The 27,562-nt window shown below is 41.7% G+C and overlaps 1 protein-coding gene across 3 annotated transcripts in view; it reads left to right on the forward strand.

Annotated features, from left to right (window-relative positions):
• The first annotated feature begins 6,969 nt into the window (after positions 1-6,969).
• LOC114657730 (transmembrane protein 64-like) overlaps positions 6,970-27,562 on the forward strand; it is a 30,209-nt gene continuing 9,616 nt past the window's right edge. The window contains exon 1 of one of the 3 annotated variants that reach the window (XM_028809611.2): positions 6,970-7,743. In XM_028809611.2, coding sequence (XP_028665444.1) covers positions 7,147-7,743 — 597 coding nt within the window. In that variant the 5' untranslated portion in view covers positions 6,970-7,146. The remainder of the gene's footprint in view (positions 7,744-27,562) is intronic. The other 2 variants (XM_051931625.1, XM_028809610.2) reach the window with 2 other exon arrangements.

The following is a 27,562-nucleotide window of genomic DNA, read 5'->3' on the forward strand; positions in this document are numbered from 1 at the left end:
CTCCATTGAATTACTGTTAACATAAATTTAAGGTATGTTTTGCATACATTTTAGTGCAGTTGCCCTGCTGGTTCCCCAACATCCATGCATGCATAATCAAGTGCTCTGAAAACCAAAGCTGTGTTTGGATACTGATGTGACCACAGATATAAATCGCGCATTTTCTATGATGGTCATATACAATACAATTAGGCTTTGAGTTTCCCTTAAATAGTGAATGATTTTGGGTTAAAGGTGAGGATGAAGAAAAATTGCAGCTTTAACGGAGTTATTTATATGAGGTATGCCCTGAAATTAATGAGACAGTAAAGAGAATGGCATTGTAAAATGATCACGTTAACCCTGCCTCCTTCAACACGGCTCATCTCCAAAGCAACACTGTACCTCCTTCACATCTTGCATTCCTGGAAATGTTCTTCTGTTAGTCCTCCTGTACATCCCATAACATGATTCCAGTCTTTTAAAAACAGCATCCTGTTAGATGATGCTTCAAATTAGTGAAGTAAAAAAAATGTCACATGGTGACAGATGTGGTAAATAAATGGCACGTGTAGGAAACTCCTAACAGACCCCACTCAGTGACTGGCTGCATTGTCATAGTGGAGAATTCCATTTGTGGCAGAGTGAAGGCACGCGCCCTTTTGTTGAGCCCCTCGCCAACTTCTTGATAGAATGTTTGATTCAAAGTTTGACCTCAAGGCAAAAGCTCCTTGTGAATCCTGCTTTTTTGTGTTTACGATCAGCATGGAGTGATTTTATGTTTGATTCACTTGTATCATTTTCTCTCATGATCATAATCTAAACCACAGGACTCATCACCTGTTGTCATTCGTTGAAACAATTCTGGCTGACATTCAGCAAGATCAAGAAAGTCTGCTTCTTCTGCTTTTTTAGCACTTCTTTTGTGCCAACTGTTTTCAAATCCAGGTGTACATTTAAAAATAACAAGAACAGCATAGTGGCTCGAGAATCGTATTGTCCCTTATCCATTAGTCGAGATCAGAGCCCTCACTCCCTCCCCATTTTCATCTGTTGTTGCCCAGACACATCTTCCTGCCTGTGTTCATCCTCAGCTGTTTCTCTTCTGAGTAAGAAGGCCTCAAGCCCAGGATAAAACCTTATCTCCATACTTTAATCAACTGTCTGTTTCCATTAGACTTTTGTGAAGTTTATACAAAAATTAATAGCAAAATACACTGTTTGATATTCTTGTTGGTCAGCAAACACACTATTAGTAATTTCACTGTTACTTGAAATATAAGCAATGAAGTTCCAACATGTCTTTTAGTGACAAAGTGTAGTGTAGACAGTTATGGAGGTAGTATGGACTACTGCTTCTTTATAGAATTTTACACTATGCTTGTAACAAAAACTAAGAATAATGTTACTGATATTTCATAGCATTTTGAAAGCGTGCCTGCTAACGCCAGATTGACTTCCCCTTTGCCTTTTGTTTGCGCTGTAAGTTGCACGTCCCGGTGCTCCATGCTTGCTGATGTGATACCCAAGCTCCATTTCACTCTTATAATCCATGCCATTAATCAAGGGGTTGTCCACTGCCACATCTTTCTTCTAACTGGGTGAAATCTTCAGTTACATATCAAGTTCATTTCAGTTTATTTGTATATAGTACTGTTTTGTCTTGGTAGAGTAATATATATATTGCTCTACTTTCCCCTATTGTATTATTAATATGTAGCCTTAGAATGCCTAATCTCACAGACTTACCACTGTTTATAAGGTACTATTGTATATAACTTATCCCCACCTTCCCTTCTATATCTATAACCTTAGGCAATTAGAAATAGTAAAAGACAAGCAGAAGTTAAGTTACAGTTTAAACAATGTATTAGTATTATTGATAATATTCATAAATAATAACAAAATGCAAAGTACATTTGAATATTGGCAACCATACAACCTGATTAAATGATGATATGTAGTTCAGGTGGCACACAGACTTCTGGTTACTTAAATGTCTCTAGTTAAGGCATCATTGGTGCTCAGCTTTCAGCCACATGTCTGTTCAAAATGGCTGCTGAGCTGTGCTCTTCATTGTGTTCTCTTCAGGTTAGCAAGAGAGATACTTCTTCATCATATGTTGGTTGGTAAGAGAGAGAGTGTGAGGTTAAACACATACATTTATAGATGTTCTGTCCAACCCCTCGAGCCAATAGGACATCATGGTACTTAAAGGCCTCTAAGACAAGCCAATTCCAAACAGCCATACTTCAGACCAATGGGGGAAATAGAACATCTTAACACCTGCCCCCAAACCATATGTTAAAGTACACCTTAGCCCATTTGCGGGGGTAGAAATGACTTTAGCAAAGAAACACTTGCCAAACTGGTTTAAAACACACATCCCCCAAATCCTGTTGTAAAATTCAAAGAGGCTCAGCCGTAAAAGGGGGGCAAACACGAATGCCTCTCACCAAAGTAACACTAAATTACATTGCTTTGCCTAAAAATCAAATAAAGACATACAAAAATATTCATCAAATAATATGTAAAATCTCACATCACAACAAGTACACTTCCCAATTACAAGTGCAAGGTATTAGATAGATGGATAGATTATTAATCCCAAGGGGAAATTCACATACTCCAGCAGCAGCATACTGATAAAAACAATATTAAATTAATATTATATACCTTTATAAAATACATTTAAACTAAACACAATTCAGCATGCAAAAAGAAGTATAATCCTGACTTCTTTAATCAAAGGTTTTAAGCACCTGTATATCAATTTCAAGCAACAGATGTAAAAAAAATTAATTGCATTCTGCACAGTGTCTTTCTGCCAACTCCACAACATCTAGACAAACATTTGACAATTTGGCAGAATACAATGTAATTCTGAGGTAAAGTTGGAGTTAGAGCTGATCAACCCTTTAGGCAACATAGGTGGTCACCTAATCCAAGGGGAGCGCACACTGGACACAGAGAGGGACCCCCCAAAAGCCCCATCCTGGGGCTCCTTATGGCCTTCAACTTTGACTGATTGGAGCTGTCAGTTCTCCATCAGGAATGACAAACTTTTAGGAGGTTTTGAAAGAGGCCAGTTCTGAGTTGATACATTCTTATAAGACACATCCACCATAATAATAGGATACGTGTCTGTGTATGTCTGTCTGGTTGCTGTGTCGCTGTCATTCCAAGGGATGACATGTTACAAACATTTTAGTTTGAAAATGCTTTGTATTTCTCATTACAACAGATGACACATCACAATAACACTGCTGTCACAAATCCCATACCAAATGGCATATAACAGAGACTCATGCATTGCATGGTGTCCAGCAAATGTTAATGTGGAGGTCTACATTGATTACTTATGTTCTTGAATAAATCACCACCCATGGGAGACCATGCTACCTCAAGTGGAGAGACATGCTGAAGCAGCTCCATAGACCCACTTGCTTTTTTTCCCCCATAATTCTTAATCACCCAGATCCTTGTTCTTAACATGCTGTAAATATTAAGAGTATATCAGTAAAACATACACAGTTCCATTTGGAAGTGGGGAGAGAGGTGTGTCTCACAGTTGGCTGGTTAACAAGGACTGCCGTTTCCAGACTGGACAGGTAGGTGGCTATTTGGACAGTGTCTCCAGGATTATGACTTTATTTTTGATTCTTTTTTATAATTTTAATCTCCACTGTTGTAAAGTGACCATAGTTCATCAATTAATTAATGGACAAGTATTGTTGGTTGCCATTTATGGTTTAATAATTTTCTGCCTTGTCATCGGTGTGTTTTAACAAATCTGTATTCATATGTGTACCAGTTCTATATTTAGTAATTAGTATAATCTATTTATATTTTAACTGAAACTTGTTCACAGTGCTCTGCACTTGCACTCAGTGATGAGTGCTATACAAAAAATAAGTTGTATTGCATTGGCTAGAAGAACAAAGCCCCAGCCTTCTCTTCTAAAGATTATTTTGGCAGTAATGCTGTGCAGGAATGCTGCCAAGATTCACATGACCAAAACGCCTTGCTACACATGATCGCAAACTGTACTGTGCACACTGAAAATATAACTTGTGCTTACAGAATCCATTGTGCTTGCTAACGTACCGTATATACTCGAGGATAAGTTCCCCCACGGATACCTTGGACTTGATTTTACTGTATAATTTCTGGTATTTTATAAGGTCGGTCATACAGTATAAGTCGAATGCGGAAAACTCACGCTATTTGTACAAGGGATTATGAAATGCTAACACCCACCTGAGAGAGTAACCATGGAGCACAATTAGCATTTCATAATCCCTTGTACAGTGACCACAAGGTAATGCCCGAACTATTCCGAAGTGACATTTGCACTGATTTATGTTTTTTGTACCTCACACCTTCATACACCTTTATCGTAAGAGCATCCCTTATCTACGATGGAGTGTTCAATCAGAAGAAAATATGAAGCTGGTTTTAAATTAAATGCCGTTGAAGTAGCAAAAGAAATTGGTAACTGCGCTGCTGCAACAAAATTCGATCCGCCTGAGCAACTGATGCGAGATTGAAGGAGGCAAGAAAATGTAAAAAAAAAAAAAATAAGTTGCGTTTTTGAACGGGCGTATAAGTCGGGGTCTGATTTTATGATCGATTTTTCAGGTTTCAAGACTCAACTTATACGCAAGTATATGCGGTACTTATGGTAGTAGCACTATGCTGTCAAATATTAGGTGACTACAAAATGCTTGTAAAACGGATCGTTCACAGTGAAAATGTAAAGGACATGACATAATGGAGAACTTTTCCAGTGACTTTCATTTGTAGCCTTCATTTACGTAATCTTAGCCAGCGTGAACATGATTGTCTAGTGTCACATGCCCAATGACTAAGGCCAACTCCTTGGCGACTGGCTACGGTAGAATCAAACAGGTTTGACTTTTTTTATTGGTTGAAGGGGCGGGTTATTTGTATGCAAGAGCTGACAGCCAATGAGCATTCAGTCGGCAGTACAATGCATAACAACAAGGAATAAGAAACTTACAAATAGAAGAGGAGCTTGTCTGTCTGATGTCTCATGTTTTATGTACAAGAAAAAAGGGCTGAACTCACTGCGGCTATTAACACCTCGCTGGCCTCATCAGGCAGCACACTGTAGGCCACCAGAAAAAGGAGCAAGTACGACGGTGCTGGAAGATCAGTGCTCAGATGGTAAATGTGACACGGGTTGTGACTCTGATATGGTGCAGCAACAAGATAAGTTACTGCAATCAGAAAATCTGACATACCCCACAACAAAAAGTCACGTAATATGACATCAGCTTAATACATGCTTACAAAATGTGTGGTGCTGACGCACAGACATGGGAGTACTGAGAATGCATATGTTCAGTTGTGATTGTCATATTATCCTGATCACCAGGATTGCCACATGGAGACTCAGCGTGGCGTGTGAGTGGTGGTATGGATTGTTAATTGTTTCAAGAATTATTGGCTATAGAGCAGCATATGTTGAGACTGAGGTTTTCAAGGGAAGTCCTGATAGCTGTGCTAATGATATGTGACTTAAGGTGTGGTGACCCTACTCATCTGAACTTCCCACTACCATAAAATAACCAGATCACACTTTTTTTTTTGGCGTACATGGCAGGAGCTACTCGCCAGTTCATCTAACCAGAATGGCTTTGGATTATGGGAGGAAAAATCAGCAAACCCATGTGGACCAGCATGCACACTCCAAACAGGGAGTAGCCAGGACGTGAACCCCAGACAGCGTAATACGACACAGCAGCAGCACCACTGCCATCTACTTGTTGATTATTAACATATTTACATCAACTTGGAAAAAATACTGTTTGAGACTTATGCATAATGAAATTGGGGCAGCGGGGGGTACCCCTTAAACTCCGTCCATGGTTTTACTAGATGGTTATGGGTGCCAGGCGGGTCATGCTGTTACCCTGCTTTTCACCCTTACCTCATAGCTCCACAGTCTTTGGTCTTTTGAATTTTGCATGCTCTGCCCAGGTCTGAGTGGATGCACTGGTTTCTTCACATTCCAGAAACTTCTAAGTTAGGATGACTGGCATGTTAAATAGCCCACTAGATGAAGATGTGGGTATGCCATGTGAGGTACTGCAGCCCCACCTAGTGTTGTCCTGAGTACAGGACAACTTCTACAGTCCTGCATATAAATTGAGTTTAGAAAAAGGATGGACTTGTGTGCAGGGCATGGGCCTTCTTTATGGGCGTGGGTTCATCACCCCTCATTTAAGCGTTCAACCAACTCGTATTTAAGCTCATACTGTATTAGTGTCTTGGTATTTATAAGCAAACTTAAATCTTCTCAACACAGTAATCTTCCTTTTGAAAGTAGGAGCATTCCGGTTTCTTTCAGTAACTTGCGATAACATTGAACGTAGCTTCTCATTAAACTGAGTCCTTAGCTGCTCTCCCTGGCTGAGCTCACTGCGCCTCACCAACCAAGCCTTTGGGGAGATTTTCTCTTCATTTCAATATCGCCCTGCTATGGCGACATTAGAACGTCACTGGGTTCACAAAAACATCCTCGACAGGAGAACGGAGGACACTGGGGAGTTCCGTGCGAAAAGGTGAAGCACCGCGAGGCTAAAACAAAATACTTTAATAGGCGCTGAGAACTTGCGAGCCTCGCGATCGGCTTACAGGTGACACGGCCGAACCGTTACCAATACATTTTTCTATAATAATTCGTTCACGGTATACGATCTTGTTAAGTTGCACTTTTCTCTGAAACTCGGTGTACTTTCTTTTACAGTATGCTGAATTCCTGTCACAAGAGAGCAAACTGCAAATGACTAACATTTATGAATGTAAGGTCATTCAGATCTGTCGAGCTTGCGTTACAACTTTGAAATGAATTGCACTTTTTATCTCGACCCTGTTTTTTTGAATCGTGTTAACCCTTCCGTGACGAGTCCGGCCACTGGATTTCATTTCCTTCACTGTCTCCAGCTCTGTGCGTGAGAGTCTTTGCAGCTTTGGGGGCAACGTCCCCAATGGAAAAATCTGCGTGTCGTAATTTGCAAGGGCTGTCATTCTGAGGGCCGTCTGAAATAACCGAGAGGAGGCGGCGCCCTGGGGCACCGGGGTTGGCTGAGCTGCTCGGGTGTCTGTCCCGTGGTCTCAAAAAGTTACAACGGTACGTGCATGATGAGCACACGCGAGGAGAACGGACCGGGTGGCGCAGCTAGAGAGTCAGCCGTGCACTACGGAAGCACCATGGCAGGCGTTGTCGTCCAGGACTCCGCAGAGTTAAGCGAGACGGCAGCGCTGGGCTGCATATCGTTTCCGAAGGGAGCCCGGCTACATCGGAACCTTCTGGGTGCCCCTCTTTTCGTCGCCGTCTGTCTCCTCGTCTACCTTCTCCTGCGGAGACACCTGACCGATTGCCTGTTGTGGCTGGAGAGGTTGGACAGCACTGCGGGAGGTCTGTTACTGGTCGCAGGTTTTACGGTGGTCTCCTTCCCCTGGAGTTGGGGTTACACGCCGCTAACGGTGGCCGCCGGTTACCTCTTTGGTTTCCTACGGGGGCTGGCGCTGGTGATGCTGGGAGTGGTCATCGGTACTTGGGTGGCGCACGTCGCGTCCAAGCGCTACCTGCGAAGCTGCGTGGGGGCTGCGGTGCAAGGCAGTGCGCGCCTGCGTCCCATCGTGCGCGTCCTGGAAGGCAGCGGCGGGCTGAAAGTGGTGTTTTTGGCGCGACTGACCCCCATTCCCTTCGGGCTGCAGAACGCCGTGTTTGCGGTAAGTATCCCGTGTACGGGGGGTGTCGTCTAGAGAAGGGGGCTCCGCAGCTGAAAACAAACTGGGAGTTCGCCGAACTTTGAACACTTTTAAGAAGTGAGGTAAACTGAGAAACTGTCCATCCATTTTCTGCTTTATTATCGCCGTGCTGCACTCGTGCAGAATTGGATGTAACACAGGACCAAACCCCGGCCTGGACGGAGCAGACGACACACCACATCACTCGTTCGGGCCACACAGGGCCAGATTAGAGGCGCCAGTCCGCCGAACTCGCGCTTCTTTGGGGTGTGAGGAGAAAGCCCGCCCGAGGCCCGGAGGAAATGTGCGAAGTGGACAGAGCAGCCCAACTCGGGGAAGGAGCCGTTTGAAACATTTGAGAAAGGGCGGCGTGTGGGTGGGTGTTCAAAGTGGGCAACCTTACTACATGCTGTAGTCATTGATGTGGGCTCATCTCCCTTCACTTGACTATTAAAAGAACATTATATTTACCGAAGCTCTCGGAAACGTACTTGAGAAAAAGACCGACGTTAAGCTAATTTGTAAGAAGTTGTCTAGATTACACACACACCCACTTACAAGGGAGCCGCAGCCCATCTGAGCAGCATCAGATACAAGGCAGGAACATACCCAGGTAGGGGCGTTTAGACGAGCAAATGTAGAATTACAGACGTGCACTGCAGACTTGCAACCAGTCATCTCACAAGTTTAATTGGGGTGCTTCATAAAGTCACTTCTAAAGTGTAAACCGAAGGCAAGGCGACGCTCTTGAGTCCTGTGGTACTTAATGGCTTTGAACCCTGAGCTTGTTGAGGTCAAGTACAGTGAAACTCTTACTGGTATGTCTCCTCTCAACAGTAACCTGTTGCACCCATATAACTGTGTTTGATCTTATTCAGGAAAAGATCCCAGTCGCCCCACGGGAGAGAGACTTTCCAAGACTAAGGTCATAAAGCTTATGAACCCGTTTCTGGACAAAGGCAGAATCATAACCGTTGCATGGAGCTTCCACCTGAAGCTAAAGTCACTTCAGTACACATGTACTGTCAGCATGCCTGTGTCGATCAAGCACAGGAAGCTCTGCAGTTTACTTGTGACTTAGGAAGATAAGTAAATAAATTAAGGTAAATAACATTTGATCTGGCTTTTATATAAGTAACACATAAAAATGTTTTTATATAAAGACCATTATAAAACATAATCACAAACAGGACTTTGCCCGATACGTTGGTGAGCTCTGTAAGCCCTGCTTTTTCATTGAAGGACATGCGTGTGTAACCGACTGCAATCCACCTTTCCCTGCGTTGTGTAAATGATTGGCACGTTGGGTTACGTCTTCTCCCTTCTGCCTATTAAATAATATATTAAATCGATTATAAATTATTAACACAAAGTAAATGAAGTAAAAAAATCGGGAAAGAAACTGAAACCACAACCTACCCCTACAGCGTCCACCGCGCTTCTGGCATTAGAGCCAAAAACGTGGTGCATGCAGGTTGTGAGGTGAAATGCTAATTAACGCTCGTACTACAACAGATTATATTGTTGGTATACTATTAACTATTTACAGGGATCAACTCTTTTGGGGAAGTTCATAACAAAAAAAAGTAAAATAAAATTATAAATAACATTTTACACTTTGCTACACGTGTGGCAGACTGACTGGCAGGATGACTCCCGACCTCTTGCAGCGTCCAAACGGTGCCATCTTTCACCTTTACGAAGGTGCAGCTGCGTTGTTCTTGTATGTGAGTGGACGTTTCTTCTGTTCGCTTTCTCCGATGTAGAATCCTCATATGAGTTCACCTCTGTTATAGCACGTCTTTATTTGAAAACCGCAGTTTAAGATGGGGGGCAGGGGGGATTGAGCATGAATGTGACAGAGACAATAACAAGCACCATAAATTTACACCAGCTGTTACATATATTTAACTTGAGTCTGTTTTTATTGTACAGTAGTAACAATAAGAGCAGCTCCTACTCAAAATGGTAATTCTGGAGGGCGCCCGGATTCAGACCAACAACCTCTTGATTATGAGTCAGCAGTTCTTATCGCTGTGCCACCTGGGAGGTCGTGTCTGTGTTGTTCCTTAACCCGATTCTTTTTCTTAGTTATAGTCTTGAATAAAAGCTCACTTGTTTTGTTATATGTGTACCTTTTGTGAAAGTGTTTATTTGATATTTGGACTTCAGTCTTCACACATTATAAACTCCATGTCAAAATTTTGTTGTTAGAAACTTTTTTCATGTTATAGTACTATTTTAGGTACTTGTTCAACATTTCTTGCATTTCTTGTCATCCTACACTTACATAGATCGTTGTAGAAACAGAACATACATGAAATGCGTGTGTTCCAAATAATGATATATTATTTACCCTATGCAACTCAAGGAGCTCACACGCAGATAAAGAAGGCTTGAGCTGGGAATGCGTGTTTGAGGGTGGTACAGCAGGCTGCTTGTGCTGATCGACACATTTACAAAACAAAAGACGCTGACGGCGAGGTGCAAAGGGATTTAAAGTGGGCTGGGATTACGAGTTTTTTGTAGGCTTCAGGAATTCTAGTGTTAAGGTTTCTAAGAGCCATGGCAATTGTTCCTTTTTTAAGAGTAAGCTTGTCGGGTGGCAGTCCTGAAGGTGTCAAACAGACAATGAATTCAACAATGAAGTTGATCATTTTCATCTTCTGAATTATTGCAAACTTTACTGAAGTTTGTCTTTTCTTCACCTTCGATCAGTTCACTTATGATGCCCATGTTAATGTCGAAGCAGTTATTTCTTTTAGGGCAAACAGTAGTGTTGCTTTTTATTTCATGTATTAATTCAGTGCTAATAGACGACCCAAAAGTGGTCTTCATTAAATGCAAATGATTATCATCTTTAGCATCTTCAAGGATGCAGATGCAATGACCACAGCAGTGTCATTTATTTGCAGATTTGTGTTTCATTCACCATTACACAGTTTCAGCAAAAAGTCAGCTTTTCGGGATCTGCTCTCATGTTTGTAGTTAATTTAAACTTGACAACTTAATTCCAAATAGGATTTTTGTTATTTGCATAGTGAACAGCAGGTAAGGCTTGTCTAAAGTCACCACAAAGTATTTTAGTAAACTTTCCACCAGTTGTTTACACATATAAGCACTTTCACTTCACTATAAGCTCTGAACGTATCTTTGTCATTCCTGCATTCTTTATCCCCCACTTAATGTTCAGCAGAAGACTCTGCTCTTCTTTTTCCTATTGTGGTGTTCTTCGTCACATCGTTAGCCTCTGTGATTTGCTTGTCACTCAGCAAATGTCACTGTTTTTTTTCCTTCCACCCCGTCACTTTGTTCAGCGATCACTTTGCCGTATTAAAGCCACAAATAAAGGTTAGTTTGCAGAGTTGCTGCTGCCTCAAATTTTTTGAATTTCCAGATGTTTCGGGCTTTTGATCAAGACCATGAGCAAAACTCCATCCCAAGTAGTTCACTAGTAATCGTGTGACAGATGGACAGACCTTAGCAGTTTCTCTCTGTACTGTGTGTATATTATACATATAAGGGGGAGTCAAGCGGAAATTAGACAATGGGATTTATCAGAAAATGGAATGAACCTTAACAGTACTGATAATGTCATTTCTCATTGTAGTCTCCACCCTACTCAATGCACTTGCGCCACCGGCCTCTAAGTCCCTGGATTCCAGCAGAATGAAAGGTTTTGTCTTGTCCTCGCAACCACTTGTGCACCACTTTCTTCACATCGTCCTCTGTCTTGAATTGACAACCAACCAGATGTTTTTTAGGGGTCCAAAAAGGTGGAAGTCACACCGTGCCAAATCTGGCCAATAAGGAGGATGTAGCAATACCTCAAACTTCCGTTTCTCCAGAAAAGCCTTGCTGTTCTTTGCAGTATGTGGGTGGACAGACATTGTCTTACAGCAAAAGGACTCCTTGAGACAGCAGTCGCTGCCGCTTGAATCGAATAGCGGGCTTCACATTGGCCTCCAGCAAGTCCCAGTAACATGCACTAGTGACTGTAGTACCCGTCAGCATCTAGTGTTCGACAATAACTCGGGTGCACAATTGGAGCTCAGTAGGCTCTGAATCTGTGTCACTGACCATCAGAATGTCAGTGTCAGAGGGCCATCCAGTGTAATTTGGTCTTCTTTTCTTGTTGATTGAAATGAGGGAGTGTTTGACACAGGGCTGGGGAAACTGCTCAGGGCCTTCTCTACTGATTGTGACTAAATCCTCTAAGGTTGAGACATTGAGTGAGTTTCGCAATTTTGATTTTATTCTGTTCTGTACTGAAAGGCCATGTTCACACTGAGTTGCTGAAATAGGCAGAACAAGCATGATCTCAACAAGATGCAGAATTTTGTGGAAATCTGTACAATAAGGCTCTTTTGTCAGTAAGACTTCCCACAAACTGTTGTAAGATTTGTCTGAAAATTGACCTTTAAACAGAATTTTTAGAAATCTCCATTCCGTTTTTACAGCTTTGACATCTCATTCATTCTACAGCAGGACGTCTTGATACCATTTAAAGTGTCAATCCTATTTTCTCCAAACGTGGTTAAATCATCTGGCCATGAATCACGACCCATGTGAGCTTCCCCTCATATTTTCAAACTGGATTTGCATTTCCTTGACTATTGGATATTCTGAAAGGCAATGCATTGCATGTATTGGTACTACAGTAATCCCTCCTCCATCGCGGGGGTTGCGTTCCAGAGCCACCCGCAAAATAAGAAAATCCGAGAAGTAGAAACCATATGTTTATATGGTTATTTTTATATCGTCATGCTTGGGTCACAGATTTGCGCAGAAAAACACAGGAGGTTGTAGAGAGACAGGAACGTTATTCAAACACTGCAAACAAACATTTGTCTCTTTTTCAAAAGTTTAAACTGTGCTCCTTGACAAGACAGAGATGACAGTTCTGTCTCACAATTAAAAGAATGCAAACATATCTTCCTCTTCAAAGGAAACAGAGAGGAAAGCAAACAAATCAATAGGGCTGTTTGGCTCTTAAGTATGCGAAGTACCGCGGCACAAAGCTGTTGAAGGCGGCAGCTCACACCCCCTCCGTCAGGAGCAGAGAGAGAGAGAGACAGAGGAAAACAAACAGTGAAAAATCAATACGTTCCCTTTGAGCTTTTAAGTATGCGAAGCGCCGTGCAGCATGTCACTTCAGGAAGCAGCTGCACACACAAGGTAGCAACGTGAAGATAATCTTTCAGCATTTTTAGAAGAGTGTCTGTAGCGTTTAGGTGTGCGAACAGCCCCCCTGCTCACACCCCCTACGTCAGGATCAGAGAAAGTCAGCGCAAGAGAGAGAGAGAGAGAGAAAGTAAGTTGGGTAGCTTCTCAGCCATCTGCCAATAGCATCCCTTGTATGAAATCAACTGGGCAAACCAACTGAGGAAGCATGTACCAGAAATTAAAAGACCCATTGTCCTCAGAAATCCGCGAACCAGCAAAAAATCCGCGATATATATTTAAATATGCTTACATATAAAATCCGCGATAGAGTGAAGCCGCGAAAGGCGAAGCGTGATATAGCGAGGGATCACTGTACTTACAAATACAGTGATCTCCCTGCTACATTACGGTACTACTTACTAATACAGTGATCCCCTGTTATATCGCAGTTCAGCTATCGCGCCCCTGCTATATTGTGGATTTTTCTGTGGAACATATCTAACATTTAAGCAATACATTAAATCATGAAATATACGTACATTGTACACTACGGCAGACGAAGAGTTTCGCGTTACAGTACCCAGATGATTTCTTACAAGGCCCATTATTGACTGAAAGAGGAGACTCAACCAATCGGAGCGGGATTTTCATTCTGTTGTGCTCTGATTGGCTACTGCTAACATGGTGTAATCTCACAAGAACAGCGAGCGTGGGTCCCCAACGCATCTCAGTTCTCTGCATATCGCGTACCTTGCTTGTGGTCCGATTGTTGTGAGCAAACTTTTTGTGAACTTTTCATTTTGTTTTAAGCCCTACAATGGCTCCCAGTTGTCCTGCATCTTGTAAGAAGGAAAGGAAAGCGTTACGCGGATATCGCTCTCCATTACGACTTGAATGAATTGACACAGTACGTTACATTATTATTATATTATTATTATTATTGTTACTAATATCCTTAGCCCGACATCCACATATCATATGTGTTTACAAAGTGTGTTTTAATAAGTTTACATGTGTTTAAAGCATGTGGGGGGTATTTTAAGGCTTAAACTATAAAAAAATGTTTATTTATATGGTCTTTCTATATTGTGGATTTTCACCTATCGCTGATGGGTCTGGAACGTAACTTCCACAATAGGCAGGGGTATCAATGTATTCCCTAATTTTTAGTTTTCAGTCTATCTGGGATCTGTGTGTTAACCAGGGGCACCCCTTTTTATCCTGAGTGAGTGATTCTAGTCCAGTGTGTTGCAGAAACTCCTGCAACGTTTAATTCCTTAATGGTCTCTCTAATATGCCCTTGATTGTGAGAACACAACTGTCAATAGCTGCTAGAACTCTGCACCATCTGGGGGAATAAGTGTCCCTTCCAGTAGTAGGACAGAAGGGCACAGTAGAGAAAAAAGTGACAAAAGACTTCCTAGATTCTATTAAGTAGATTTACCTCAATTTTAGCTGCCCAGTGCTGCCAGTGTTCATTTTGTAAACAGATCAACATTTCAATAACAAAGGCTCACCTGTGGAAAAGAAGTGTTCCCTAAAGTGGACGGGGAGGCACAGTAAATATAAAAATGTTGTACAATACTGTCTATAGTCTTTTAGAATACATCTTGAACAATTTTAGGTATGCAGTGTTCATTTTCCAAGTAGTGTGCCGGGGCACACATTTCTACAGCCAAAGCACAGCTATGGAAATGAGTGTCCCTCCTGGTGGAAGTGATGGAGGGGCACAGTAGATATGAATGTGCAATAGAAGACTGCCAGATAGGCTTATTAAAGACACTGTGCAGCACTTTAACTACACAGTGTTCACAGCTTTATCAGTTTTAATTCTGCCATGATCAACTGTGCATGTTATATTCAAGAGAAAGAGTTTTATAGGATAATGATACCAACTGTGAAAATGAGATCGTCCCTGAATTTAAAGGGGTGGTCATGGCAGCAAGGCATTTTTATTTTTTGATAGAATTTAAACTATTCCACACTAAAGCCTTTCCCATAGAAATGTTTTTTTTCTCTCTCTTTTTTTTTTCCCCCCAGAAAAAAAACTACCCAAGTAAATGTTTAAGAGCAACACACCGCATATGGCATGAAAGTGGATTAGTACATTTATTTTAATTATTTGTCTTTAAAATGTTAAATTGTGCAGAGTTCTTGGGTGTTAAGTAACGAATTATTAATTATAATTATTCATATTATTATTTTACTAAATCTGTTTTTTGTGTTTTTGTGGATGAGCTCCTTAGAAGAATTTATTGGTAACAGAACTTACCAACACTGTATATACAGTGCAAACGCCAAAACAACTGAATCAGCAACTAAGTCGTCACATTTTTCAGGTCCATGGTTATTTATAAAAGATAGTGGTTATAACTCTTGAACGGAGACACTTCTTTTACTTGTTCTGTGAAGGGCTTAGCTTACTTTTGGTGCAGCCGATCTCCCATATATTGTTGCAAGTTTCACTTCCAAAGTGAGGTTTCGGTCTTCAGTGGTATTTCTGGAATAGGCAGATGGGATGCCAGTCCACTGTAAGGCACACGCACTTAGGGTCAAGTGCAGGTCTTTTGAGATGTTAAAGAAAAAACAGAATAACTGGAGAAAATTAACTGTGTGTGAAAAGTCAACACAATGACCAGACACAGGATCCAACCTTAGAATTTATAGCTGCAGCTGGAATCAGCAAAGGCTGGGATACAAAAGTCAAGGTGTCTCCTTTTTACACTCTTAGTGAAACATAAGGGCAGCCGTATACCCTCTTAACTCCACTCTGGTCTTTCTAAGGGTCAGGGTCACTACTTAATTGCAAGCAGTCTAAAGCCCCAGTCGACCTTGTGATGCCAAATGCTGTAAATAATTATGTAGACTGCCCAGGATGACAGTTGCTTCTGTAAATGTATGGTTCCAAAAGGCCTTATAGCCATCTATCATCACCTTAGTTCCATAGCACTCATACACTTTTTTTTTTTTTTTTTGCTCGTGTAATATTGGGCATCCATAGCCAGACCTGGGGCCTCATGCATAAAGCCGTGCGTAGAATTCGCACTATAACATGACGTAAGCACAAAAGCCAAAATGTGCTTACGCACAGAAAAATCCAGATGTAGGAATCTGTGCGTTCTCCAACTTGCGCGTATTTCCGCTACATAAATCCTGCTTAGCGTGGAAATAAACGCACGTGCACGCGCCTGCTGTCCCGCCCCAACTCCTCCCAGAATTACGCCTCTTTGAATATGCAAATCAATATAAATAGCCCTTAAGTCCAGCGTTCTGTGAAAAGGCAATGGCAAAAGTACGAGGAAAAATAGAACAAATTCAGCAAATACCAAATGGAGGCAAAGAAAAACGTACTATTTGTTGGTTTAAACAGTTATATAAGCAACAAAAGGAAGCTGATCGAGTGACATAGCGTGTCGGAGAAACTCGAAAGCTCAAGTTCACAAAGTCGTACAGTGCCAGAAATAAAAAAGAAGTTGTCACATATCAAAGTCGGCGTGAAAAGGCGACTCGTAGCCCACCATCTGAGTGTCATATGAAAGCTTATTAGGGTACAGTGGAAAAAAAAAAGGTACACAGTGGGGAAAAAGCACGAAATGTCAACTTTAATCTCGAAATTTCCACTTTAATCACATAGTTTATTTTGTCATTAAAGTAGAACATCATAAACTTCATCTTAAAATCGTTTAATTTACTAGTTTCTGAAATCCCATCGTAACTAAAGTAGCATGTTAAATGCTTTGTTTTGTATTTGATCTACTATGTGCTCTATGTGTGTGAATCACTATGTGCTCTTCCTCCGAAAGGACACAGAATCCATTACGTTCGTAATATTACAGCTCTCTGAATAATTAAAATACTGAGAAGTATACGTGATATCATTTTCATGATGATAGGAGTTAAAGCATGTTATTAAACATGGGGACACGGTGGCGCAGTGATTGTTCATGTCTTACAGCAAGATGCTTGCTGCGCCATGTGCGACCTTCAATGAAATGCTTTATTACAGAAGTACTGTCTTTTTCAAACGTACTAACCCCCAATTCCTGTCCTTACTTTTCTTTCTCCAAATACCCAATCGCCACACAATCAGCTCTGTAGTAGACGTTAAGCCATCTGTAAGCTTAGAACGCCTATTCTTCAAAACTTTTAAGGAACATCGAAATATCTTCGTAATGTTTAATTATTCTATCCATCTATCCTTCCAGTGTCGCGCCAGCCACAGCATGAAACAGCGCGAGGCAGGAACAAACCGTGAACAAAGCTCAAGCTCGCTAGCGCTGCGACACCGTGTAAAGTTTTATCTGTATAATATAATCAACATATTTTGCTGCATTTCATCTTAAAAATGATATTGTCATCATATGTAAATACGCAGTTTATAAAGTGGCTCAGGTTGTGCAATATTATAACTGTATCATAAGCACAATTACCTCACGGTAACTTGCAAGTACAAACAGTTCTACAAGGAGCACTTGAGCCACCGTCGTGGATGTGGATCTAAAAAAGAAAGGGTAACCACACAGGAACAGTAGCACTGCTTTGACGCTGGGTGCCGCCAGTCTGCAAAACCTAACGGAGAACTTGCGTACGACAGGGTATGAGGTACCGTGGAAAAGTGTGTGGCTTTATGCCAAGTGTAGGTTTTATACATCGCGATTTGAACGTGGAAATGTTCTTACACAACATTTCTGTGCGTACGCACCGTTTATACATGAGGCCCCTGGACAGGCCCTTCTGTGACTGCAGTGATTCCAACATGTCTTTCTCCTCCTTCAGTCTGGCCTATGTCCAGTTCCAGTTTATTGGCACGTATACTTCGTACAATGAAATTCTTACTTGTGTGTCTTCTTAGAACAGTCATAATAATGCGATACCAAAAAAGACACACACACACACACACACACACAGGCTTTTTTCTCTTCCCACCCTCCTCTTCTCTACTAACCTCCGTTCTCTGTTCTTCGATTTTTTTTTTTCTCCCCTCCACACCCACACTTCTTCTTTTTATAATGGGGACATGGCACAGGTGTGGTGATTAGCAGCTCTTGGCATCAATTACGGACACGGGCGATCCCGCAACTTTGCACTTCAGTGCGGAAATGCCCATGCCAGCATCGTGCCCAGGAACCGCTTCTGCCACACTACCACACCCCCTCCTTAAAGCCGCAAGTGCGGCGATTATTTAAAAACTGGCCATCAGTTTAGAGATGCAGACCCACTATACCACAATCAGGCAACATTTTCCAATCTTCTGTTGTTCAATTTTGGTGAGCCGGTGTGAATTTTAGTCTCAGTTGCCTGTTCTTGGCTGACAGGAGTGGCACTCGGTGTGGTCTCCTGCTGCTGTAGCCCACCTGCTTCAAGGTTTGATGTGTTGTGCATTTAGAGATGCTGTTCTGCATACATCAGTTTTAATGAGTGGTTATTTAAGTTACTTTTGCCTTTCTATCAGCTCGAATCAGTCTACCCATTCTCCTCTGACTTCAGAAGTCAACAAGGCATTTCGCCCAGAAAACTGACACTCAGTGGAAGTTTCCCTTTTTTTAGCACTGCTCTCTGTAAACCCTACAGATGGTTAGGCGTGAAAATCCCAGTTTATGAAATACTGATCATGTGTAACAACCCAAGGAAATCTCGACAGAGGAATATCACCACCTAGCATAGGGAAGGGGCCACAGCCTCGACAGGCAGTTTTCCTTCGCCCTTCCATTATGTCGGAAGTGATAACGTCCTCCTGGCTCGATAAGGGATCCTTCTTCCCAGTCAGGACACCAGCTCATCCCTGCCATCATCATATAAAACCTACATATTTAGACAATTATATACAATATACAGTATATATGCACTTGTGTTTTTTATATTCCTGTTCAAGCACTTTGTCATTGTGTAACACAAGGAAATTATTTTTTGTGACAGCCCCAAGGTGTATTTAAAGAAAAGTCAAATAATTCCAAATATGTCATATACAGTGTTAAGTGATCAAGTAACCAGAGCAAAAAATTATTGCTCAAAGTACAGCAGCATAAATTGTTATTGCACCTGTTAATGAATAGTACATTACATATTCTATATTGTATTACATTAGTATATTGCACATTACCAATATAGCTTATTGCACATGTTCAATTAAAAATGATCTCAGACTGAGGAGATTCAAAGTTCAGAAGGTTTATGGCAGATCGGAAAAAGCTGTTTTTTAGTCTGTTTGTGCATACACAGATTGACCTAAATTATATACAGTATCTAATATATGCCATTTGTTGCATTACTATATTATTATGATTGGCTTCTGGTGCCTTTTGAGAATTTCTCTCTGGGTTATCAGTTAAATGTAAATATTTTACCACCCTCTAGTGGCCCTCAGTTACCTACAGTAGCTTCTGGACACAATCCCTTCACCACTAGTAGTAGTGTATTAGTATTATTGTTACATGTACAGAGTACAGCGACATTCTTACTTGCAAGTTCAACTAACATGCAACGTTTTGCCACTTTCTGCTACACTGATAAAGAATAATGTATTAAATACAGAACTTCATTTAATTTAATAGAAAGCACAGATCAGCTTACATGATGTGTGATAACTTGCTTAGTTTACTGGGGATGAGGCTGTGAATATTAAATAGATTGTGACACTGATATTCTTACCAGGTTATAAGGCATGGGTTATTTCTGCCATTAATTTGTTAAAGTTGAGAGTGTGGAGGATGGTACATAAAGTGTCTTTTTTTTTTTGTTTTGTTTTTTTTGTTAACCTTCTCCCTGATTTTCATGAAGTTACCTACTTTTGTATTTGGCACACTTTCTGTTCCAAAGTTGTGCTTTCTTCCCAGCCAAACAATCTCATAAAGCCTACATACTGTACACACATTGACAGACTTGAAGGTGCGTCCGTTCAGCACAAATCAATAAAAGATCAGAGGCAGCTGTGGCAGGTAGAGACGGTCCTTGTCTTTGGGCCCACCCACTGCCCCCTTACACACCAGGCTGTCAGAGATGTATCAGGAGAGGCTTTATGGTTTCTAAGTGGTTAACCCTTCTGAGTTCTCCGTAATGTATGCATGTTAGTCTGTAGGCTGTAAAATGTGTGATCAGACAGCCATCCTGTTTCCAAATTTACTCTCTACTGGGGTCATTGGTGCTGCATTTAAATGCAGATTCATGTTCACAACCCTAAACTTGTTCTGGTTCACAAATGTCTAGGCAAATTAGTGCTTTAGACCTGCCTGATTTTCTAATTATGTTGGATTCAGAAGGAAAAGGTGACAGGTTACATACAGGACCCTGCCAGAGAGCATGAAGATATGGTGATTAATGGACATTCTACGTGTACAAACATATGTTACTCTGAGACAGGCCAGGCAGCATTGGGGGCAGAGTGGTTGGTGCCATTTTGTTGGTGTTTTTTAATACAAAGCATAGCAGATGCCAGAGTTGGAACAGCCTGTTTGCTGTTATCTTGTCTACACAGACTGCACATTTTAGGAGTGCCAGTTCAGTTGCCAAGGGTAGGTGTGTGGAGGAGTTATGTTAACACCATATGGCATGGGACCCAACAGACACAGTCGGTACCATCACTAGGCCAAGGATGGCTCCAGTATGGTTATCACATACCCTGGGAGATTCCCTGCCAGTACTTAAACACTTGAACTTGAGTTTATTAACTCCTGTCACATTTTAGACTTGGGCTCGCAGATCGTCCCTCTCAGCATTTTGGTGTCAAGTTGGTCTTAAATTTTTTTTACTTTACTAACCACTTACTGCTCCATCCTTTTGGTGTCTGGGGTCATACTCTCCTCAACTAATCATCAGAATGGTCTTCTAAAGTGCTTATGCCATGGGCCTTCCACTGCGTGAAAGCCCTAACCCCAAGGTGGTGCACACAAGGCAACCATATTAAATCTCGTTTGCCAAACTTCACGTCTGCATTCATGTGATGTTGTAACACTATACTATACTATAGGCGTGGGCTGGTCTTGTAGCAGCCTTCAAATGAGTGTTAGATGAGGAATGCAGTGTGTGGTTGTCTGTAGGGAGGACTTGGTCCTTACACTTACCTCTTAAGGTACTCCAAACTAGAGCAGATCTCAGAATTAAGCTCCAAGCATCACAGAGTACATGCCCTTTCATCTACATTTGCTGATTTGGCCAATTACATGTTAAAGGTACAAGCAGGGTCCACTCACTGGCTCAACTTGGGCCAGCTTAGAATCAAAACTTCACCTAACATGTACAGTATATCAAGTCAAATGAAGTTTATGGACATATGTAAATAGTTCATTGAAAGTTCTAACTTGCATGTCTTCTCTAAACAGATGCCATTGGGATGTTCAAAGAAACAGGGAAAGTGCAAGAGAATCCTCACAGGAAGGAACAGGGCTGAAATTTAAAATCCTGTGGAAAACGGTCTTAACTGGCTAAAAAATCTCAGAGTGACATAACTTTGGTCTTATTCTTAAGAGTAGAAGTAAAAGTATTTTATCAATTTTCCTAATTTAGGAAATTACTACTAACATCACCTGGATTTAGTAGAGCTCATGAGCTCCCCTGTCTCGCTGAGAGCCACCAGAAGATGGTGTTCAGGCAGAGATCAGTGTGCACATTCTGGGAAAGGCTTAATATTTTAGAAATGCTGGACACCAGTGAACTTGTAAAATAAGAGATATGTTTGACAGAGATGGAATAATATAACAAATTTCTAATGTTACGAGATACATCCATCAATGCAGAAAGGTACTGTGCTGTCAGATGAAATTAAAGTGTTGGTGACATTACTCTTTTGGCCACAAGGAAGACTAAAGTTTTGCAATACTAATGATTTGGGTATTTCTCGAATTTTTCTCCAAAATCTTACAACACGTGAGCTAACACACAGATTTATACATTTCCCCCAAACTCTACTTGAGGTAATGTTAAAGCAAGCGGCATTCTTGCAAATCGGCATGAACATAAAAATCATTGCCCCAAGTCTGGATGATCATGCTGTGATGGATCTAAGCATCAGCAGGCCCTAGACCCCAACAAGAACACACAGAGTTCCCGGGTTCAAATAATGGTGTCTTTATCACACATAATTCCTCAAAAAAGTTAACACAAGTACAAATAATCTTTCTCGCTCCACAATTCCTCTCACCACCTCACTGCCCTCCTCCAGTCGAGTGTTGCTTTGCATCCTCCCAGCTCTGACTCCCCTGAATAAGGGATTGTGGTCCTTTTTATTAAGGACCTAGGAGTACTTCTGGTGCCAGGGCCACTGCCCAATGGAAGTACTTCCAGATCATACGGAAGTCCCATAAATTGGGAAGCGCATCTCCCGACAGCACCCCTTTGTGGCACCCATGGTCCCCAGCAGGGCTATATCTGCCAGCATTCCCCACTGGTTCCGAAGTGGGCTTCAATACAGAGGGTTGCTGCCATCTCATTTTCTGGAGGCATAACATATCCCCTGTGGCGTTGGATGGGCTGTCCAGCCATTCTTCCTGACCATCTCTTCTGGGCCTGGCTCCTTCCTTTCTCCTGGCCGGGATGTCTATTTGCCTGCTCAGAGCCTCCCATCCAGGTAAGGAATCCTCCCCTCCTCTCATTGGGATGCCCGTCCAACCCATGCAGCACTGACAACACATATGTGAATCACAAGTGATATCACAGTATCAACACACAGGTGGTCTTGGTTGTAAGCTGTATTGTAGCCAACATATTGCTCTGAAAATAAGTGGAGCTACGTGGGTGATTGACCGCAAAATGTCACCCTGGGATGCTGAGCTCTGCATTCCACAATCCCCAGGAACATTTACTTTGTAGTTTACAAGCCCAGGAAGGTTCAAGAAGGCAGCAGATACTCCTGGGCGTGCTATAACTAGAGCCTTGCAGAATATAGGGGGGGATCATGGAGAGGGACATGACATGCAACTCTGGAAAACAATCCAAAACACTGGGAGAGTGAACATGAATTCTTACTATGCCCAGTTTCACTTTAACTGTTACTTTACAAGGCAGTTCCCATGGCTGAAACATCGAGGAAGGTAGTTCTTCTGAAAGTGAGGCTGTCAATCATCCATCCATCCATTATCCTACCCGCTATATCCTAACTACAGGGTCACAGGGGTCTGCTGGAGCCAGTCCCAGCCAACACAGGGCGCAAGGCAGGAAACAAACCCCGGGCATGGCGCCAGCCCACTGCAGGGGGTGCACACACACACACACACACACACAAAGCACACACTAGGGACAATTTGGAATCTCCAATCCACCTAACCTGCAAGTCTTTGGACTGTGGGAGGAAACTGGAGTACCCGGCGGAAAACCCACGCTGACACAGGGAGAACATGCAAACTCTACACAGAGTGAACCCGGGTCTCCTAACTGCGAGGCAGCAGCACTACCCACTGCGCCACCGTGCTGCCCCTGTCGATCATTCATTGTTATAAAAATGTGTCCATAATCAGGCTTTACTCTCATTTTTTGTGTGTGTCTTGATCTTTCCATCTTCTTCTACATCTCCTAGTACTTTGAATATTATTATTATTTATCTCTGTGGTGAAGCCTTAGCATCAGTATCAGAAAACTACAAAATGACAACACGAGTTCCAGTTTGTAAAATTGTGGTGTCATTCATTCTCAAACATGCCCTACTTCTTGCTGGGAGTGACTGTAGGCCGTTTCATAACTTTTCATGTCTTACTCTCAATGTTTAGTGCAGTTCTTAGGAGTAATGTGTGAAACAGTATGCTGACTGCGTGGTCTCCTGTAAAGAATAAAAGGCACACAAGAGGACAGGCAGCTTCCATTTCAAATCCCATGGTGCCTCCTTTCCATGCCATTCCATGGAGGGTGAAACTGCATCCTTGTTTTAATATTACAAAGCCACAACTGAGGCCTGCTGATCCATACTTTTAACATTTCCCAGCTTTGGAGAATATCCCATTGGTTTCCCAGATTGCATGCTGCCTTGAAAATGGCAAGGTTCTAGGAGATAAATGCGTCACTGAGGCTGCAGCATGTTTTGGAGTGGCTGAGATGGAAGAGTGAGCTGTGGTTTGTGGGTAATGAGATGATTGCCTGTTTCAAAGAAGCAGCCTAGCAGATTGGCCTCCGCTGTCAGGGCTTATGCATGCTAAGAATAAGTTTTTGTTGTTGTGGCTAACATGAGGGGAGCACCAAGCTGATAAAAAGTCTTCCCAGCACTCGCATTATCCAACTACTGTATTCCCCAGACGGCTAATCCACACCAACAGCAACAACCAAAGCTCACATAGCTATCCATCTAGTGTCAGGAATTGGGCTAACCTGCCTTCCCTATAATGTGTTTTTTTTTCTCTCCTTATTTAGCAGTCATTGCTGCCTTTTTTAAGTTTGGCCATGAGCATTGTGGTCTCACATGGGATATGCAGTATTTAAGAGAATTTCTGAAAAAGGGATGATAGATGACGAGGACAGAAACATATACCACTTGGAGACACTGCCCAGAATTTGTAGGGACCTTCAGTCCTGAGCCACTTATTCCACTACACTAACGTGAATATCTGGACATTGAAATGTCTGCATATGAGGACCGTGGGCACCACTGTTCAGACCGACATCATCGCTTGGAAAAGTGACTGACATGCATATTCACCGGCCTTAGCCATGCTCTACATAATGGTGCACAAAGCAAAGTGCTCACGCCCCAGAGACATGTTGTTTTTAGCCTTTCATTTGGTTATTTTTTTAACATCAGGTTATGCAGAGGTGTTGTTCTTTTTGGGTCCTTACCCCCCTGCATTTACCATTTGGTTGTACGTGTTGGGTTTGGGTGGTAGCAATGGTCCTGTGTCAGCCCAGAGAAATGAGATTGTTTAAATGCAAAGTCAATAATGTGAGGCAGGCTACTGGAGGAAACTAAGCCATTAGCAGGTAAGGGATTCATGAACAGGTTTTGTCCAAAGGAGCAAGTGAGGATATGTTTATGAAAAATTAAAATGTGTAAACACAATGTGACTTGTACTCTGTCAAACTGGTCTGTTGTAAATGGCAAATTGGTCTGTTTTAGTGCAACAGTAACCAGGTGAAAATCATCTGGGGCCTCATGTATAACTCTGTGCGTAGAACTCACACAATAACATGGCGTAAGCACAAAAGCGGGAATGTGCGTATGCACAGAAAAATCCAGATGCAGGAATCTGTGCGTACGCAAACTTTCACGTTCTTCCACTATATAAATCCCGATCAGTGTGAAAAGTAATGCACGTGCACGCGCCTTCTGTCCCACCCCAGCTCCTCCCAGAATTATGCCTCTTTGAATATGCAAATCGATATAAATAGCCTTCTGTGAAAAGACATTGGGAAAAGCACGGAGGAAAATATAACAATTTCAGCGAATACCAAGTGGAGGCAAAGGAAAAACGTACTATTTGTTGGTTTAAACAGTGATATAATCAACAAAAGAAAGTTGATTGAGTGACAGAGTGTCGGAGAAACTCGAAAGATCAAGTTCACAAAGTCGCACAGTGCACGAAATAAAAAAAAAAGTTGTCACATATCAAAGTCGGCATGAAAAGGTGACTTGTAGCGGACCGTCTTAGTGTCATATGAAAGCTTTAGGGTACAGAGAAAAAAAATAGGCACACAGTGGGGAAAAAAGCACAAAATGTCAACTTTAATCTCGAAATTTCCACTTTAATCACGTAGTTTATTTTGTCATTAAAGTAGAATATCATAAACTTCATCTTAAAATCGTTTATTTTACTAGTTTCTCAAATCCCATCGTAACTAAAGTAGGACGTTAAATGCTTTGTTCTGTGTTTGATCTTCTATGTGCTCTATGCGTGTGAATCACTAAGTGCTTCCGTTCTTTCTCTTTCTCCGACAGGACACAGAATCCATTACATTCGTGATATTACAGCTCTCTGAATAATTAAAATACTGAGATGTATACGTGATATCTTTTTCATGATGATAGGAATGAAAGCATGTTATTAAACATGGGAACATGGTGGCGCAGTGATTGTTCATATCTCACGCAAGAGGCTTGCTGCGCCATGCACGACCTTCGATGAAATAATTTATTACAGAAGTACTGTCTCTTTCAAACGTACTAACCTCTAATTCCTGTCCTTACTTTTCTTTCTCCAAATACCCAATCGCCACACAATCAGCTCCGTAATAAACGTTAAGCCATCTGTAAGCTTAGAACGCCAGTTCTTCAAAACTTTTAAGGAACATTGAAATATCTTCGTAGTACATGTTTAATTATTCTATCCATCTATCCTTCCATTGTCGCGTCAGCACCAGCAATAATACAGCACAAGGCAGGAGCTATCCGTGAACTAGCTAGCGCTGCAGCACCGTGTCCTCACATGTTTAATTATTAACAATACAGATTATTTAAATGAAGTTAAAGTTTTATCTGTATACTATAAGCAACATATTTTGCTGCATTTCATCTTAAAAATGATATCGTCATCATACGCGCTTTATAAAGTGGCGCAGGTTGTGCAATATTATAACTAGTGTAAGTTTACAGTGAGGTAATTGTACTTATAATTACAAACAGTTCTACAAGGAGCACTTGATGGACTGATTGAGTGCGTTTATAGCTCTTGGGATGAAACTGTTTCTGAAACGCGAGGTCCGTACAGGAAAGGCTTTGACGCGTTTTTCCGTGGCTGAGGTAGTGTGTGCTTGATACTGTATACCAATAATTCTCTTTCCGATCAGCTGCTGCTGTGATTCCCCACTCAGATACAGTGATATAAATACTCAGAGTGGTGCAGTGAGAGTAATATGGAAAAAGATGATCCGCTGTGGCAACCCTTAACGGGAGCAGCTGAAAGAAGAAGATGATGCAGTGAGAGTAACAACGCTAAAGCGGTTCTGGTATTTGGAATACTATGGCTATTCCCTGGACCATTATATTGCTACAGGTTAATTACAATCCGATGCATTACACTAATAAACAATATGCAGTTAATTTCAGTGTATTTATAAAGCCGCGTCAGGAGTGTGGGTCTAAGAAAGAAAGGGTAACCACACAGGAACAGTGCTTTGACGCTGGGTGCCGCCAGTCTGCAAAACCGAGCGGAGAAATTGCGTACGCCAGGGTATGAGGTACTGTGGAAATGTGCATGGCTTTACGCCAAGTTTAGGTTTTATACATCGCGATTTGAGCGTGGAAACGTTCGTACACAACATTTCTGTATGTACGCACCGTTTATTCACGAGGCCCCTGGTGAATAAGGGGGAAGTCAGAGTTAGGATTTTAAACCTCACAAATCCTGAAAATTCCTAAAATTTCAAGAAAAGCCACAAGGTCTAAAAATTTTGAATATGAAGAAGAGGGACCATCAAAACCCTGGCCCAAATAATCAAAACCTCACATTTTAAGTATAATGTATGCAATAAAGGAAAAGTTCAAAAAACAACCTAAAAAGCTTCCAAAAATGTGAAATGTGCAAAGAAAAAAGAGTAAAACAAAAATTGTCAAAAGATTTACAAAATTAGACTTGCACAGCAGTAGTAGGGACATAGTGCCAAGGCAGTCAGGCTGTGCCATTACAAGTGCTTTACACAGGTACACGATTCTGGTGCAAAATTAGGATTACTAGAAAAAAAACATCAACAAACAAGGGAGTGACGAAAACTGCAAGGTTTACAAAAT

This window comes from Erpetoichthys calabaricus, chromosome 9 (genome assembly GCF_900747795.2).
Source record: "Erpetoichthys calabaricus chromosome 9, fErpCal1.3, whole genome shotgun sequence".
Classification (NCBI taxonomy): Eukaryota; Metazoa; Chordata; class Cladistia; order Polypteriformes; family Polypteridae; genus Erpetoichthys; species Erpetoichthys calabaricus.